This window comes from Mizuhopecten yessoensis, unplaced genomic scaffold (assembly GCF_002113885.1).
Source record: "Mizuhopecten yessoensis strain PY_sf001 unplaced genomic scaffold, ASM211388v2 scaffold2329, whole genome shotgun sequence".
In the NCBI taxonomy this organism is placed as follows: Eukaryota; Metazoa; Mollusca; class Bivalvia; order Pectinida; family Pectinidae; genus Mizuhopecten; species Mizuhopecten yessoensis.
In genome coordinates this window covers 6344598-6364180 of record NW_018404492.1, presented here as the reverse complement: position 1 = coordinate 6364180, position 19583 = coordinate 6344598, and the positions used below count along the sequence as shown (strand labels likewise).

Here is a 19583-nt window from a genome sequence, read left to right as displayed (position 1 = left end):
AATTCACAATTTTGGTAAAGCACCTTAAGAACCTTCCATCTATGAAGAGTATTTGATTCTACCATATCTGGGTCTTGAGAAGAAGATTTTTGAAATTTCAGTCAATTCGACCCTTTTGGGCCCACCCATCAGCCCCTGGGAGTCAGTCAGGGCTGATATGTGCATACTATCAAACTGCTACCCAATACTGATAATGCTAACCTAAATTGAATTACTTCCAATGGCAATTAAACAAATGTTGTTCCAAAATGTGATTTCCGTATATAAACTATAGTCAAGTTTACCCCCTCCCCAGGGGGAAACGTGACACCCAAGGGTCAAGAAATTCACAATTTTAGTAAAGCACCTTAAGACCCTTCAATCTATGAAGAGTATTTGATTCTACCATATCTGGATCTTGAGAAGAAGATTTTTGAAATTTTAGTCAATTCGACCATTTTTTGCCCCGCCCCTCAGGCCCCTTGGGGCTGGGGACCATATAATTCACAATTTCAGTTGACATTTGGCCATGTAAGGTTTCTGCAAAATTTCATTGAAATTGGTTCAGGGGTTTTGGAGAAGAAGTCGAAAATGTAAATTGTTTACGGACGCACGACGGACAAAAGGCGATCGCAATAGGTCACTTGAGACTTTGTCTACCAGTCAAGATAGAAAGTCTCTAAGTATGAACAGTAGTTTTTGATGCCATTTAACCTTATTTATTTCATTGTGTGATGTCAGTTCGAAGGCAGCTGAATATGTTGGGAGTAGATAATCTATATTTCCACAAATTTAATGGTGACACTTCAACAGTAAATTACATGATAATCCTTCCTTTGGTACATAGTAGATTATGACACATAGAGTTGAAAGTCCTTGTATCACTGAACACCTATTTAACACTTTCACCCCAAAGTAACTTAAGTAGACTTGACTATACATTTATATGGATGAGTCCATTATGGTCTACAGTGGTGAAAGGGTTGAAGATATTTCATTATCTTCAATTTTTTTTTTAAATTTACTGACCCACCTCACTGCCAAACATCCACACTGTCACACTTATGCAGACACATACACAAACTCTACTGATAGCATAAGACGAACACAAAAACAGCTGACAGCAAAAACCATCAAAATACCTGATACGCACAACTTATACCCTTGCATACAAGACACATGTACACAATTACACCATGCCAGCTTAAGACACATACGGCAACACCTGATAGTATTGGACATATATTGACAAGTGAATGCTTGAGACATACATTACAAAACATCACAGTAGGACACAGTAGGATGATACAATATGACGAATGATTCCGAAAGATATATACAATGACAAGTTTTTCTGAGACACGTAATTGTCACATGACTGCCAAATACACATATCCACTCCCACGCAAGAGATACTCCAGCAAGATTAGCACAGCTACATATACCAGGTATTTAGGCACAAAATGTCCAAAAACATATATATATATAGTGACACACAGACTTCCTGAAGGACACAGACAAAAGTGGAGCCAAAATGTCCGTTAGGAACACCCTAATAGAACCAACTCAATTACCGATCCCTTACTATACAAACCTTAAAATCATCTGTCATTAGCAATAAAACCGACTGGGGAAAAAATGACCAAATTTCATTTGAAGTCGGTGAATGTATCTCAAATCTCAACAAGAGAGCCACAAACAGCTGCTTACTTTATTAAACAGCAATCTTCACATATCATACCATTATTTCTCTGACCCCTTGTTTATGGCAGTTTGTTTTGGTGCCCATTGGTCATACTGACACTGAAATGTTCCATACACTACTACACACATAGATCAATGAATTGTCTATAGAGCCAGATAAGACATAAAGAACATTTATCCTAAGATTTCTAGGAAATATCTAGCAGGCGTACATCTGGTAATACAACACATGGGCACGTCCTGAAGTATTAGGCAAACAGACTACCAGCCTTGTCCTATATCACATCATAGCTCCCAGACACAACTCGGACCACTATCATGGACTGATTACCAGAACTAGACAGTTTATTCCAGTATTCAAACGTACTATTCTGAGAAATGATTTATTGCTATGGACGATAATAACTTTTTCACAAAGTCTCAGAACTGGAATCAGCTAATGATTGCAAATTTATTAAAAAAAAAGTTTTTTGGAACAAAATAAATGTTCATATGCAAATTTTCTGAGAATACTCTTTGCCATTTCATTTCATCACTTTAATTGATGATGGCTTTTGAAATACTCCAAACATGTAAAGCTGACATGGTAAGTATAAAGGCAACCATGTAATAATTGCAAGTTTACCATAATTAGCAAATTAATGACTTTTGTTTAAGAAATGAACTTGTGACAATTAGACCATAGGTGAGAGTGATAAATAGGATTTGAGCTCATGTTGATTACTGGAGTATGATAAATAGATTGTCAGCAATTCAAATAGATGGCGTTGATCAATACCTCCAACGTATATTGACCCATGCTGGTTCCAGAGTAGGAGAGCTAGGTTAGATCAATAACCATGCTAATAAAGGCAAAGCCAAACCAACATAAATATAGTACAACATAAATAACCAATTCAACACAAAACCCTCGACTACCTTTGTTATAACAGACTTGAAACTGTATCGGTAAAACACAATATTAACTTCACAATATTAACTTCTATCAACAATGGAATATGTTGATGTGATTCTAGTATTATTTTCTAGCACAGAGGTGAAAACGGGCGTTATTGCTATGGGGAATTGTTCATCTTTCAACGCTGTCCTGCTCTACTTACTATACAGCTATCACTATAACCTGTTTTCAGTAGGACCAACTTCTCTATCTGTGCGAGCCTACTAAACCTAACACTCTGTCACATCTATCAACCATACACTTCCTCCTTCAGTCGTTGTATCTTTACAATGTTAAGTGGACCATTCAAGTCCAAATGTGTACTTAACAGTTACAGCTCTGAATGTAGTTGAATTAAAAATGTACCAAAGGAAGGAAACACTACTAAGAGATTTGAATGTAGCTGAATTACAAATGTACCAAAGGAAGGAAATACTACAAACAGATTTTGTCATGAGGATGTGAACAATCAAGTTCCTGGTCTAAATCATCTGTCACCGGTGGTCATCTGAAGTGACCAATGACCTTGACAGATGGACAACAGGATCACATGGCCAGTGGTCATTCTATATTGACTGAGGCCTGTGCTAACTTCAGTAAATCTGAGATGACTATTCTGCAGTATAGACCACGGCCAATCTACAATGACCGTCTTCGAAATTGAATTATCAGACTTCAAAATCTATGGCCATTTTGTCATGACTATAAGAATGTAAAGACTTTGTCCCTTTTTTGAGGATCAGCTGAATAGAGACTGATGCCATTCTGAGATGACCATTGGTCAGTTGGAGGAATACATACTTTGTCTCACTCTTCTCCTCGTCTCGGTGTGCTGAGGGGTTATTGATGGGCGTGTTGGACTGTCCAGCTGTTGGGTCATCTGGTGCTAACTCTCCATTCGTGGAACTGACCACCTGAAATAAAATGGAAGGCCATGTTTAGATATGGCAATATCGAGGTACAATTAGGGATACTGCTGGACATTGCAGGGCTCAGAGCATAATCTACCAGAAAGGAAGGCTTCCGCAGCATAATCCAGCACAAGCAGCCTATTGCCTGTGGTCCTCTGTAGATAAGAGTTGCATCTGGACAGTCTGCATAAATTTTGTCAAGATTTTTTTTTATTATTATTATTATTTTTATTATTATTATTAAAAAAAGAAATTTTCTTTGCAATGCACTTCTTCAAAAATATGGCTTCTCTTAAAAGGGTACTTGATACATTAATTAAAAAAAATCGAATGTTTAAAATCAGGTGCAAATTGTCATTTACAGCAGACTGTCACTTACACAACATGTCAAACAAATACTACATACATATATATATATACAGAATAAATTGATATAAGATTTCTTAGAAAAAATCTACAAGAGTATATCAAACAAAATTAGTGATTATGAAAATATGTTACTATGAAATACTTAATAAGAAATAATTATTTCTGTGCTTACAAAATTTTCTACAATTGTCTACTGAACCAAAATAGTGGATAATTGTTCACATTGTGCTTACAAAGATTTCATTAATATCAAAACAAAAACAGAAACACTATCTACTTAAGCAAAAAGCACCATTCCTTTACATTTGCTCATAGCTATCGCAGTCTCCTTATGTCGAAAGATTCTTGATGCTTCTAGATTCACTACCACCAGTGTGCTTCAAAGCTGTGCACTGACGCTGAGCAGAAAAAGGAAGGGCTAATTCTTGGAGCATTTCAATAGCAATTGAAAGCCTTTTAAATCTTTTCTGTAGGAAGCGTGTTGGGTGGGAAAGACAGATGGGTGTCGACTAGCTAAATACATAGTCTAGCTCTCACAGCGGCGACATAGAGTTGTCCTATTATGCAATTACTTTTTAAAGAAAATCCAATAAAAGTTCGGGAGGTTTTTTTTTCCCATTTATTTTTTCAAGAAATTCACCTGTGAAGAACACTATTAGTACTAATTCAATAAAGTAGTGTTTGATCATCTAAAACAGCAAGGAGGCTGTCAATGTGATATATTATCAGTATATATTTTAGCTAGACTACTATAAATAATACTGCCATACAAGTGATTTATCTGCTTATTTAACCCTTTCACCACTATGGACCACAATGGACTCATCCAGATAAATGGATGGTAGAGTCTACTCAAGTTTCCTAGGGGTGAAAGAGTTAAAGCTACACTCTCCAGCAACAGATTTACGAGACCCTAATCAATTTGCCTTGATCAACAATGCTTGCCCTAGTCTACACTTCTCCTGTCACCTAGCATTCTTACATCAGCATAAACTCGAAGCAGGATGTATTAAGTGTTGAGTAAAATGTTCACACTACTTCCTGGTCGGTGGTAAAGGTAGCCATTTACCATAAATGCAAATTAAACATAACATACTAGATTGTGTGATATCGTCACAGAAATAATGAATACATACCTAGTTTGCCAAAAAAAAAGTTGCAAAAGCAATTTGCATACATTCAAGCAGAGTTATATTTCTGGTTACATTAGCACTTGTTTCTCAAAAAGGTACCTAACCTTGACCTTAAAAAGGAAACACTGTTCATTGACCCCTGTATTAGCTAGTTGGCCTGTAAAAGACACAATGCTCCTGTAAACGTAAGCCTGAAGGCTGGACAGCTACGTTGCCCATCACGGTACCAATTCCTACCCCTTCCTTGGGTCTGGTCAGGATGGCCAACAAAAGGTTTTGTCTGCGTTAGCATATCTAGCCACAGGTGGGTTTGTGTCTTTCAGACTCACTTTCAGCTAGAAAGGTCACATATGCAATTTGCTTGAGCATTTAAGTTCAAGGCTGTGTTCCATCCTGAGTGACAAGTGCCAACATAACCAGACACCAGAGGACTTGAATAGAAGAGAATATCCCCCCTAATCCATCACATTGTGATGTTAGGATGAGAGGTAGATTTTTCTATCTACAAGAACAAACATGAAATGACAGTATGATACAGTGATCGCAGGCAGACCTAGGATGACATTAATCTGCATACCCTTTTAACCTGATCACAAGATAAAACTTCCATTCTGATATTTTTTTATGACACATGTTTCCATTATAATAATGCATAATATATAAACCTAAATAATTATGTTGTTGTGGTGAACTCTACATCGATGTCATGAGGTGTATACGGTAGACTAAATTTGTGTTACATTTTTTAATTCCATCTCTGTCCCGACTACCTGTCACAACATCATTATATCAATGTTATGAGGGGTATAGACTAAATCTGTGTTACTTTTTAGTTTCCATCTCTGCCCTGACTATCTGTCACACCATCAATATATCAATGTTATGAGGTGTATAGACTAAATCTGTGTTACTTTTAACTTTCCATCTCTGCCCTGACTAACTGTCACAACATCATTATATCAATGTTATGAGGTGTATAGACTAAATTTGTGTTACTTTTTAGTTTCCATCTCTGCCCTGACTAACTGCCACACCATCATTATATCAATGTTATGAGGTGTATAGACTAAATTTGTGTTACTTTTAAGTTTACATCTGTCCTGACTACCTGTCACAACATCATTATATCGATGTCATGAGGTGTATAGACTAAATTTGTGTTACTTTTTAGTTTCCATCTCTGCCCTGACTATCTGTCACACCATCAATATATCAATGTTATGATGTGTATAGACTAAATCTGTGTAACTTTTTAGTTTCCATCTCTGCCCTGACTATCTGTCACACCGTCATTATATCAATGTTATGAGGTGTATAGACTAAATCTGTGTTACATCTTTTAGTTTCCATCTCTGTCCTGACTAACTGTCCACCATCATTATATCAATGTTATGAGGTGTATAGACTAAATTTGTGGTTCTTTTAAGTAAACATTTTTGCCCTGACTAACTGTCCCAACATCAATATATCAATGTTATGAGGTGTATAGACTGAATCTGTGTAACTTTTTAGTTTCCATCTCTGCCCTGACTACCTGTCACAACATCATTATATCAATGTTATGAGGTGTATAGACTAGATTTGTGTTACTTTTAAGTTTACATCATTGCCCTGTCTAACTGTCACAACATCAATATATCAATGTTATGAGGTGTATAGACTAAATTTGTGGTTCTTTTAAGTAAACATTTTTGCCCTGACTAACTGTCACAACATCAATATATCAATGTTATGAGGTGTATAGACTAAATCTGTGTAACTTTTTATTTTCCATCTCTGCCCTGACTACCTGTCACACCATCATTATATCAATGGTATGAGGTGTATAGACTAAATCTGTGTTACTTTTTTTAGTTTCCATCTCTGCCCTGACTAACTGTCATACCATCATTATATCAATGTTATGAGGTGTATAGACTAAATCTGTGTTACTTTTTTTTTAGTTTCCATCTCTGCCCTGACAACCTGTCATACCATCATTATATCAATGTTATGAGGTGTATAGACTAAATCTGTGTTACTTTTTTTAGTTTCCATCTCTGTCCTGACTAACTGTCCACCATCATTATATCAATGTTATGAGCTGTATAGACTAAATCTGTGTTACATCTTTTAGTTTCCATCTCTGTCCTGACTACCTGTCACAACATCATTATATCAATGTTATGAGGTGTATAGACTAAATTTGTGTTACATTTTTTAGTTTCCATCTCTGTCCTGACTAACTGTCCACCATCATTATATCAATAGTATGAGGTGTATAGACTAAATCTGTGTTACTTTTTAGTTTCCATCTCTACCCTGACTAACTGTCACACCATCATTATATCAATGTTATGAGGTGTATAGACTAAATTTGTGGTTCTTTTAAGTAAACATTTTTGCCCTGACTAACTGTCACAACATCAATATATCAATGTTATGAGGTGTATAGACTAAATCTGTGTAACTTTTTAGTTTCCATCTCTGCCCTGACTACCTGTCACACCATCATTATATCACTGTTATGAGGTGTATAGACTAAATTTGTGTTACTTTTTTTAGTTTCCATCTCTGTCCTGACTAACTGTCCACCATCATTATATCAATGTTATGAGCTGTATAGACTAAATCTGTGTTACATCTTTTAGTTTCCATCTCTGTCCTGACTACCTGTCACAACATCATTATATCAATGTTATGAGGTGTATAGACTAAATCTGTGTTACATTTTTTAGTTTCCATCTCTGTCCTGACTACCTGCTGTCACACAATCATTATATCAATGGTATGAGGTGTATAGACTAAATCTGTGTTACTTTTTTTAGTTTCCATCTCTGTCCTGACTAACTGTCCACCATCATTATATCAATGTTATGAGCTGTATAGACTAAATCTGTGTTACATCTTTTAGTTTCCATCTCTGTCCTGACTACCTGTCACAACATCATTATATCAATGTTATTAGGTGTATAGACTAAATCTGTGTTACATTTTTTAGTTTCCATCTCTGTCCTGACTACCTGTCACAACATCAATATATCAATGTTATGAGGTGTAAAGACTAAATTTGAGTTACTTTTTAGTTTCCATCTCTGCCCCGACTAACTGTCCACCATCATTATATCGATGTCATGAGGTGTATAGACTAAACTTGATTTACTTTTAAGTTTCCATCTCTGTCCTGACTAACTGTCACAACATCATTATATCAATGTTATGAGGTGTATGGACTAAATCTGTGTTACTTTTTAATTTCCATCTCTGCCCCGACTAACTGTCACACCATCATTAGATCAATGTTATGAGGTGTATGGACTAAATTTGTGTTACTTTTTTTAGTTTCCATCTCTGTCCTGACTACCTGTCACACCATCATTATATCAATGTCATGAGGTGTATAGACTAAATTTGAGTTACTTTTTAGTTTCCATCTTTGCCCCAACTAACTGTCCACCATCATTATATCAATGTCATGAGGTGTATAGACTAAATTTGTGTTACTTTTAAGTTTCCATCTCTGCTCTGACTACCTGTCACAACATCATTATATCATTTGTTACTTTAAGATTCCATCTCTGCCTCGACTACCTATGTCACACTGTCATCATGCAAGTCAATTCATAAAATAATTTACATCTTATTCTTAAACATGATTCTCATTATCATCACTTTATATGCAAATAAACATATCATAGAAGCAAACAGCAATATACATTTTAATTTAATAAAAAAAACACATTTTGACGATGACAAAAAGAAAATGCACAAAAATTAAATGAACTTGATTTTAATAGGAAAGAAAAACTATGTGCAGTGCCAATATTGAGGAAAGAAGCAAAGTTACAGCAGAGGTAGGTTGAAATGTTACTCCGAAGTATTTGTGGAGCACACCATGCATCACTAACTAGTGAATCACCCTCCAACGGTTCCAAGCAAGTAATGGAGCATGGAAAATATTGCAATAGTGACATATGCCGGTGTTGCAGGACATACTTACACAAGAGAAAAAGACATTCATACATAAACAAACAAGTGACTCAAATTCAAACTTCTTAGTAGACTTTGTTATTAGAGAAATAGAAAGCCAGCCAAAGTACATAAAAGAAAATAATAAGTATTACTTAAACAAATACATATTTAATACCAAAGTTAATAAGAAAAAAACAAGTCACAAAAATGACTAATTAAGTAAGTTCATCCAGGAGAGGTAAGTGACAGGACAGACAGGTTGTAACAGCAGGTAGCTGCATGGTCGGCTGTCAATCAAAGCGAGACAGACAGCCAGGCGGGGCCGAGAGCAGGAGGGGGTGTGGCCTACCTGAACTGATCCCCCATGTCTATCTGCGGCAAGGTTGGACCCCAGATAGTTACCGGCGTGCCGGGGGGCCTCACCCCATGCATGCCCCCTTTGATTTGAACTTGGCTGAAAAAAGGTAAATTAGTGATAGAAAGATCCAGAGCGTGTTATGCGCGATATACGACACGGTATTACAAAGAGAAGTTGGTCACAGATTTTTGTTTATACCATGAAAAACCCCTATCTGACCTGTTTTATGTTTTTAGATAGACACCTTGACATCCCTGCTCTATCATTGGACACAAAACTGTCTTTCTTATTCAAAAATTTCTGAACGCCCTTGCTCCTCCCTATGGAGTAGTGTAGAAGACTTTTTGACTGGAGAAGACAAGAGAGTCATTGCAGAGATCCAGGTCAATCGTTACTACAATGACTAAGCCTCCAGCAGGCATACAAAAGACTCCCAAAATTGTTTTTAAAATCTCCACACTGACACAATTCCATTCTGTCTGCATTATGTAAATACAGTACGAATCTTGGGAAAGACTGGTGTCACTGCCTCACTGTTTTATGCTAGTTGGAAAATGGATTTTATTGGAGGAGCAAAACATTGTACATACACAGACAGAGGTATGCTGAAGAGCAGGGGTGTTAAGGTCTGGAGATATGAGTTGAGTTTGAAATCCAAATGATCAGCAGTTACCAGTTACACAATCAATACAAAAAACCGTTACACTCACCAATGCTTTGTATTGTAAGCCAGACTGCACATTTTTCTGTTCACCGGAAATAAAAACGTTATAGAAACATAAGTCATCACTTATATACAATTACTTGTATTAGAACACCACAAGCCAATGCTTCCAAAAAACACAAGATTAGGTTTGATTAAAATTGTAACACACAAGAGGGAAATGGAATTATTGAGATCGTCCTTTCAAAACCATCATTACCTTAACATAGCACCTATATATAAACCATCACCAAAATTACTCAAACACAGCAATTACTTACACATGAAACAATATACACCATCACCATGATAACCCTTACAATAGCCGCTATGCACTAACCCTTACAATAGCACCTATGCACTAACCCTTACAATAGCACCTATGTATACCCAACACCATATAAACCATGATAACCCTTACAATAGCACCTATTTATACCCACACCATATAAACCTTGATAACCCTTACAATAGTACCTATTTATACTCCACACCATATAAACCATGATAGCCCTAACAATAGCACCTATTTATACCCACACCATATTAACCTTGATAGCCCTAACAATAGCACCTATGTATACCCAACACCATATAAACTATGATAACCCTTACAATAGCATCTATTTATACTCCACACCATATAAACCATGATAACCTTTACAATAGCACCTATTTATACCCACACCATATAAACCATGATAACCCATACAATAGCACCTATTTATACCCACACCATATAAACAATGATAGCCCTTACAATGACACCTATTTATACTCCACACCATATAAACCATGATAACCCTTACAATAGCACCTATTTATACACCACACCATATAAACCATGATAACCCTAACAATATCACCTATTTATAACACACCATATAAACCATGATAACCCTTACAATAGTACCTATTTATACTCCACACCATATAAACCATGATAACCCTTACAATAGCATCTATTTATACCCCACACCATATAAACCATGATAACCCTTACAATAGTACCTATTTATACCAACACCATATAAACCATGATAGCCCTAACAATAGCACCTATTTATACTCCACACCATATAAACCATGATAACCCTTACAATAGCCCCTATTTATCCCCACACCATATAAGCCAGGATAACCCTTACAATAGCACCTATTTATACCCACACCATATAAGCAATCATAGCCCTAACATAGCACCTATATACACCCAAACCACAAACTAAAGTTACCATAATCCTAGAGTATCAGATCACCCCCACCCCCTTTTTCTAAAACATCACCCAAATGAACCCCTCTCCCCAATAACCTTTTTTACACCAGTTTTATTCCCTCAAATGATGGAACTAAGCACCTATTGACAGCTATCTTCCTCTGTAGTAAACTGCATGATTTATTAGACCAACAAATAAACACTGCTTTAATCTAAAGAAGGGAAAATACCCAAAATTTGATCAGGAATGCCACAACTGTAGGGCAGGTTAACGATGAAGTACTGACAATCCTTAACTTCTATCCTCAAACCTTAATCTTTATCCACAATTATGTAAAAGGCTACTACAGCATATAAAGGTCTAGAGATAAACATCACCTTATCCCTGACAGACAAGTTAAACATGCCCCGGCCCTGGAGTCCCATGCTCATGTCATGCACCATCTCCCACCCACAACACAAGCTCACCACCCAAGGAAATTTCACAAAACACACATATCCATGACGTAGATGAAATATGCCCCTACATGATAATGATTGTATAAGTGTCACTTTGAACATGAGATGAATTCTGTTTTGAAATTGTTAGGATTATTGATTGATGAACATGCAGGAAAAAAATGCATTCAACATGTTTATGACAGAAATCTGTGAGAACCTCCGAGAACATGTATCACTGTTTTGTTCAAAGAGGACAGCGACCTCAGTTTTTGTTGATATAACCACTATAATCAAACAATGACACACAAGTGCATCATTTGAGACTGCTATTTAACAAAAACATTTGTTCTGCTGAAATTCACAATTATCAATATTCAATTTATATTAAAACCAATAAAAGTTGTGTCATGAAATATTTTGCTTCTTTTAAAATTGTCAGTGTTTATTCGTTAATCAAGACGGACAAGTATAAGATCAGAAGAATAAGAAAGATTAATGGCATCAATTATATCAATGCCCTTGATTTCTGAAAAGAAAATTCTTCACCAATTGTAAAGAGCATAAAATACAGAGTTATGTGAGCCTAACGTCTAGTGTTCCCTACTTGAGCGTCTTTAGGTGGCAATATTTAACATCATGAACGTGTTATTATCAACGAATCATTGGCGAAGACCAATAAAACAATTGCAGTAGAATTTATAGTTCATGGCATAAATCAAAATAATAACTTAGTCATTGTTGGAGTGCATCAAGACGTGATGCCTATTATAGGGATAGAGTTTCTCTCCCATATTAGAATAGCCCTAGAAAACATAGGCTTGCCGTGAGGAAAAAATAACATTAATAATGAATAGAATCGGAATAGTGATAATCCTGACAAAGGATGAACAGCAGTTGTATATGGTGCATGTACATGAATGATAACTGTTATGATGAAAACAATACAAAATGAGCATGCATGATGGATGATTGTGGGGATGGAGCATGTGGGGGCGGGGGCATACAGCAACAGTTATAGCTTTGGGGTTGTGTGCCACAGGCCAGACAATTTATTTCGAGGACAGGCTCAATATCTGTAAACATAGGTGACTCAAGGTCAAAGCACTTGTGAAATGATATGTCAATAACATCAATAACTGGTACCTGTTCAGTAACACAGGATAATGAATAGCCTTTCCAATCCACAATGACGTTACTTAGTACACCAACACATCCAATTAACACCAGAGTCAACGTGGGATTCACCAGCAACCAATTATCAAATGAATGACAAACCACCATCACCACCAATCTATATCAAACCAACTCTGTATCCGTAACCTATGGACATATTTTTGCTTGGTGAACCTCTTCAATACAAAGCATTGGTGAATGTGTTTTGTTCTTAACTTCCATAAGTTATCAGATTTAGGAGTAGAATAGAAAGTCTAACATCTTAACTTCCATAAGTTATCAGATTTAGGAGTAGAATAGAAAGTGGAACATGAAGTGTTTCAATCACACATAATATAGAAAGTCTAACATGGAGTGATTCAATCACAAACACTTTAAATATAATCGCAAACACAATTCATTAAATATTTTACATTAACGTGTAAATACTTGTAAAAGTTAGGTTCTAAATGATAATAACAAATTTAATCCTAAACAGTTCATTGTGATTGAAATTATTAAATATGTATTTTATCATGTTACTAATTACACTTATATTTACAAATTTCAAAAAATAAACGAAAAGATTTACCACATGTTCAATCATTCTTAGGTTTATATAAGTTATCTTGCAATGGAGAATCTGCATTTACCATCTAGACATTTGAAGTCTATCCATCGCCTGTAAAAAGTGCATCTTGTTTGAGAAGCTATCTCCTTCGGAGCACCTGCTAACCTTCAAAGTTAATGCTAAGCTGCCATTTGTACCCATTGATACATGAAGCTTCAGCATGTCTTCTCGACATGTGATCTGGTTCATCGCCAATTTGTACCTAACAATATCGCACACAAAACATTTCCTCGGAACAGTAAACAAGGGATCTGTCTATTCCCTGGAGCGAAGTGTGAGACATGTATTCCAAACATTTATGTGTGTGCAGTTGTAATGGATAATTAAACTACACTAATGTTTGCAATCAATGTTAGAAACAGAAAATGAGGATGGCTGCAGCACTTCCCAGAGTTCAACACTCTTTGTTTCAAAAACAAGGTCACCTTGTACAAAATGTGACATACAAATACATGAAACAGCATGTGTAACAACAGTTTTTCTAAAATCCGGTTTACTGGCAAATTATGTCATTATTCAGACCCTGTGATAAAAACACAATCATTTTATAAAGCCACTGTTGTGATTACTTTTAAGCCACTTTGGTTAAGATATACAGCTGATCCCGAGGTCAATATACACTTTTTATATACATGTAAGTCATGCGTCAATTTGATCATATGAAAAAAAGTAAAATTGACGACATTTTCTAGGATATATCCTCTATACCGACTTGTCATTCTGTCTACTACTTCATGTTATCCCCCTATATCCTGTATTAAAACATGCTCTTTTTTTAGCAAAATCTCCATACTACCAACGGAGCCAAAAGGTCCATACAACTGACCAGGCAAACTGTCACCGATAAATGTTTTAATATGCACAGCATTACTGATGGTTTTCCTTATGCGTGTAATAAGGAAACAGTGATATTTGTAGGTTGAACTGGTCATGAATCTGTGTTGAGTCGATATATATACACAGCCAGAACACCTTCCAGCAAACACTGTCCTCCCCTAAATGTTACTACATGTATATACAATAGGCCATCAGCCGATAATTCTCCAACTGCAGAGACAGACGTATGAATAATTTAAAGTACCACTATCTTTTGACTCTATAAATATCTACCCCATTTGTTTTGAACACAAATTGCAATTGAAGAAATATGTTGTGGCTGAACATGTCCTTGTACACCATTAAGACTGTTATGTCTGTTCTAAGGATTGGCTGTTATGTAATACTAAGCATTGCGAGACCTAAGTACCCCACCACCATATCCAGATATCACACATCACCTACACACTTCCCACCCATAGAAACTGTGTAGTCAACAAAACATTGTTTTTATCATCTAAGCTGGCAACGATGTCTCAAATAGCAGGATGTTCACAGTTTATATTATATAATATCAAAGATCATACACATGTTGTGGTTTTATCATGTATATATCCATCTTGGTTTATAAGAAAATTTTATTAGCAGGCCAGAAGAATTTAATTACCTGGTTTGCCTTTTGAGAATTCATATTCTCTTAATTAATAAGAAAAATCTTATATCCATCCACAGAAAAAGCAAAAATGATGAATTCACAATTCTATTTAAACATTCTTATTCCTTAATTTAATTACATGGATACCTCAATACTGATTTGCCATTATCCTCTTTCTTCTCACTACATTCAGTTTGACTACAACGACTCCAACAGTCTTCTAACAACTCAATACTTTTTCACTCCGATTTTTTTTATCAAGGTATGGTCACGACCCAAACATAAAGTAATCCTATAACAATACATAACAGATCACTAGACCAGTGTACAGCATGCCTCGATCCTCAACTACAGTGACAACTGTATATCTCACGGTCATCTCATCAACAAGTACAAGGAACTTTTGTAGAAAGACGGACATCACTGTAAGGTGATATGTTCTAAAAGAAAAGACTGCTCTCCCTATTTGGAGCTTGAAGAAGCCCGATTCTTCTGGATTTCGTTTATTCCTCTTGTAAGGATCGGGGCCTCCAGGAAGGTCAGTTAGTGTTTTTTGAAAGAGCAGTGTTAATGTATTTATCAGACGTTATGACTTCAAACTATACAATATGTCTTGTTATCATTGATAGAATATAACTTGTTCAAAAGATGACCATATCTGTTGATAAAAGGATCTTGTGGAGTGGTGGCTATGCTGCCACATGCACAGCTGCATTCAGGGGAGACAATCACATGCAGCATGCATTCCAATTAACTTCCAATGTATTACAAACTTTGTATTCTATTTCCTCTAAATTGATCAATAACCAGATACAAACATGAATTCAGAAATTTTGTTTCAGGTTCTGTTGTTACAAGGATGCCAAACATGACATCAGAGAAACAGTGTATTTCTAAAAAGTTATTCTTTTCTATCCTTACAACTCCAAAACGACTAAGGTTATAGGTTGTGGAAAATATAAGGACAAAATACAGTTAGGTTTTCGAGACAATTTGCAAGGAAATAATATGTATGCAAGGCAACAATACACAATAAGCACATGCAGGTATGCACATTTGCAAGTGCAACACAACATCATTTCATATCTAAATACATCATAGTAAATCTTACACAAGGATGTTACAAAGGGATTTCATAGTCACAACAAAAACAGTGGCTGGACTTGTTAGTACTTCAGGCATCATTATAAAGGCAGCATAATTATATGTGGATGAAAAGGGAAGAAGGTCTTTAAAGATGTTTTGAATTAATATTTAATATTGTGGAAATGTCTATACAACTTACAGATTTTGTTCTGCACTACAAGGAGATAGCTAGGATAGGTTGTGGACTGTATATAACATCTGTACTACATCAACAGCAAGTTACATCAACAGCAAGTTACTGACTAAAGTGACAGCATGTCAAATCACAATTTACACTGAATAACCGAAATGTAAATACACCTGTCAGCATTTCAAGAAACACATGACTGTTGGCTTCAGATAAGTATTTCATTCAATTTCTTCCGAGACAGGACAAAAGCACAATTTATATCTTTGGACTTAAAGTCATTACACTTATTTCTCAAACATTCAAATTTTGAATAAATTTAAGGAAAAACTTCATCAACATGTAAAACGTATGCACAGGTAATTTTATTGAAAATTTGAATGTCAAGGGGATTACGAATGTTTACACTTAATACTACAAACCTAAATACAGCTGGTAAGTTGTGAAATGTAGCATTTTGATACTTAACCTAGGAGAAATCTGATGGGGGATACATAACATGCCAGAACGTGAACATTACAGGTTCAGCTAGACCGTTCAACCCTGAAAAACATTTGAACTCCTCCAATTCAAAGGTTGGAATAGTTCATTATGAAATTTCAGGGGTGAATGAGTTGATCTCGCATGTATTAAATACACAGTGTGACACTGAATGATGGACAGAAATACACGAACAAAAGCGGTGGTAAACATGTTTATCATCTGTTACACCCTGACTGGTCAGTGTAGGTTCTCCTCATCAAAATAGTACTTTTACCTATCCAAACCACTCACCAGATTACACTGGCCTTTACAGAACAACAACAAGCTGGGATTTATAACATTTCAATTTTTGATCTCAAACAATTTTAAATTAGAAAGTTGGAAAATGACTATCTTGAATACCCCTACTTCTCAAAGTAACTGTTAGTTTATCTATCATGACTTATTTTTTGAAAATGGTCCCAACAAGTCAGCCATACTTAGGGTTTGGCAGTAGTTACTTAAGAAACAACCAGAAATTGTAAAGCTGATATTAGACACATTATTAAGATTTGTCCCTTACAGTGTTACACCAAGACCAGTCAGGTTAGCCAGAATGTCTCTATATAGCTTGTTAAAAAGAGTCTGCATACGTTCAGATTGACAAAAGTCAAATACAGTTTGAGCTGAAAATTGTACAATAGTTGTATGGAACAGCTTTGATATAACAAACCTAACAGCAAGACAACAGAGTTTAACAATTCACACACGATGTAAGTACAAACGACAGAATCAAGCAGGATTGGGTCTTTTATTTTCTTTCTTTCTAAAGATCTAACTGTTAACTGTTACTGGTTTCCTATTCAGTCCAGCGATTAGTCTAAGCTTGCAGTGGTTAGCGTAGTATCTCCACCCGTATTGCTGGACAACAAGACATTGTATATATATATATATGCCTTTTTGCATTCAACCCTGTCCTGCACCAGACATCCCATTACCATTTTAAAAATAACTGATTGTTAGTAACATTTCATCCATTATCCCATGTATCATTACACTGACAGCAGCTAAGCGTTTCATATTATAAAATGTAACATATGTGAATGTATAAATACAAAATATTCATGTTTAATGACATGATAGCGAATGCGTACCTGTACCACATTAAGGGGGAGACAACTCACCTTATTTGCTTGCGCGTGATGCCTCTCTCGGCCATTGTGATCCTCATTCTTTGGTGGATTGTCTTGAGCATTGATTGATGGCTGATGGAAGGGCAGAAATGGATTAGTGACGGGAAAATATTTCTGGAATATCTTATATGGATATACTACAGGTGAGGATTCTTATAATACAGCCACCTCCCATCAGTGTAGACCATGCAAAATAATGCCCGGAGTTACAAATACTTCTGATTAATCAAAAACTCAAATAATAAGACCTTTTTCCCAGAAATGACTCTAATTGTTCAAACGCATCAATCTCCTTATGACCTTTGACATCAAATGCATCAATCTCCTTATGACCTTTGAAACATTCTCTTCCCTGTAATAAGTATCTAAAAAGCAGAAACACTAAACCATGCAGTGCTTTTGTAGAATTCACAAAGAGAGTTCAGCTCCAATCGTCAAAGGTCATATGAAGGTGATATCGTATTTATTAAGAAGTGTCAACACATTAAGATGGTCAGTGAGTTATCTTCTCTCGAGTTCAATGGTAAGTATAAAATCAAGAGGCATGCATTGATTTTTTTTTAAATTTCCTGTAAATTAAAAACAAGTCCTTATGGTGATGTGTTTTGTTCTCTAAAAAGTCCCTTAAAATATTACCTTTAATCTCAAAAAACAATAACATTTTGCATAATCCAAATAGAGAGTTACAATACAAATGCTTAAAACTACTGTTATATTTGTACCATAAGGTATCACTTATTACATGAGATTCAGTATTGCATACAATTGTTTGACAAAAAACTCAGCATAAAAGTGTTCAATCAAGATGGTTGTGTGAATGCTGTTCAACAACAAGCGTAAGCACGTAGCAAGAAGCTGAGAGGGAAACTGTTAAACACGTGTGTGGTCGAGATGGTTGCAAACATGATGTGATGATGTGATGATGGCAAGGGATTGGTTGTTTCAATCTCAGCTAATTAACACCTTGTGAAAATAGATTGCTGGCTTTACCTTATACACTCACCATCCCAAAAATACGAATATCAGAAAGATGACAGGTTCTTTCAGTTAACAATTTACAATAACACTTCAATTTTGATGTATCCAAAACTGGAAATCTGAATATTCACTTGACCTAAATAGCTAAATATGGCAAAATGCACTAACTAATATATGAGTCATTATCAGAAATTGTCAATATTGCTGTCCCCTTACTTTTAACATTTTTTTTAGTGTTCAGAATGCACAGATAGTACATTGTTTTGATTTTTTTAATAAATATAGACAAAAAACTATATTTTAGCATTAATTAAAAATGCATTTTGTAAAAAAAATAATATTTATGAACATTTATAAATATGTTACATGCAAAAATAGGGGTGTCCCTGGCAAGAATTCCAATTTTTCAATGAGAACAAATACAATTAAAAGGCATTACCGAATGGTTATTTCCATATTTTCTGTTAGTTTTATGCTTAAATTTTGATTATGAAATGTCAGTTTACTTAAATAATCTGGAAAATGATAATATAAAACATAATATATGTCTGTCTCCAGTTAAAATGTCCATTATGTTACCACAACACATTTGGTTCAGTTAATGCAACATTAACAGGTATTTTTTAGTAACACATAATGCATCATATGGAGCTTTACTTCCTGTTCATGGACAAACAGTTGCAGAGCAGATAAATATGAAAGAAGTCCAATCAGCGATCAT

General features: G+C 35.5%; 1 protein-coding gene across 8 annotated transcripts in view; it reads right to left on the bottom strand.

The window, feature by feature from the left end:
* The window catches only part of LOC110445686 (casein kinase I-like), a 48866-nt gene that overhangs the window by 3287 nt on the left and 25996 nt on the right, over positions 1–19583 (bottom strand). For 2 of the 8 annotated variants that reach the window (XM_021490442.1, XM_021490443.1), the window contains exons 8-11: positions 17876–17956; positions 10053–10088; positions 9334–9438; positions 3422–3534 (exon numbers count right to left, since the gene is read on the bottom strand). In XM_021490442.1, the coding sequence (XP_021346117.1) occupies positions 3422–3534; positions 9334–9438; positions 10053–10088; positions 17876–17956 (335 nt within the window). The remainder of the gene's footprint in view (positions 1–3421; positions 3535–9333; positions 9439–10052; positions 10089–17875; positions 17957–19583) is intronic. The other 6 variants (XM_021490445.1, XM_021490446.1, XM_021490444.1 and 3 more) reach the window with 6 other exon arrangements.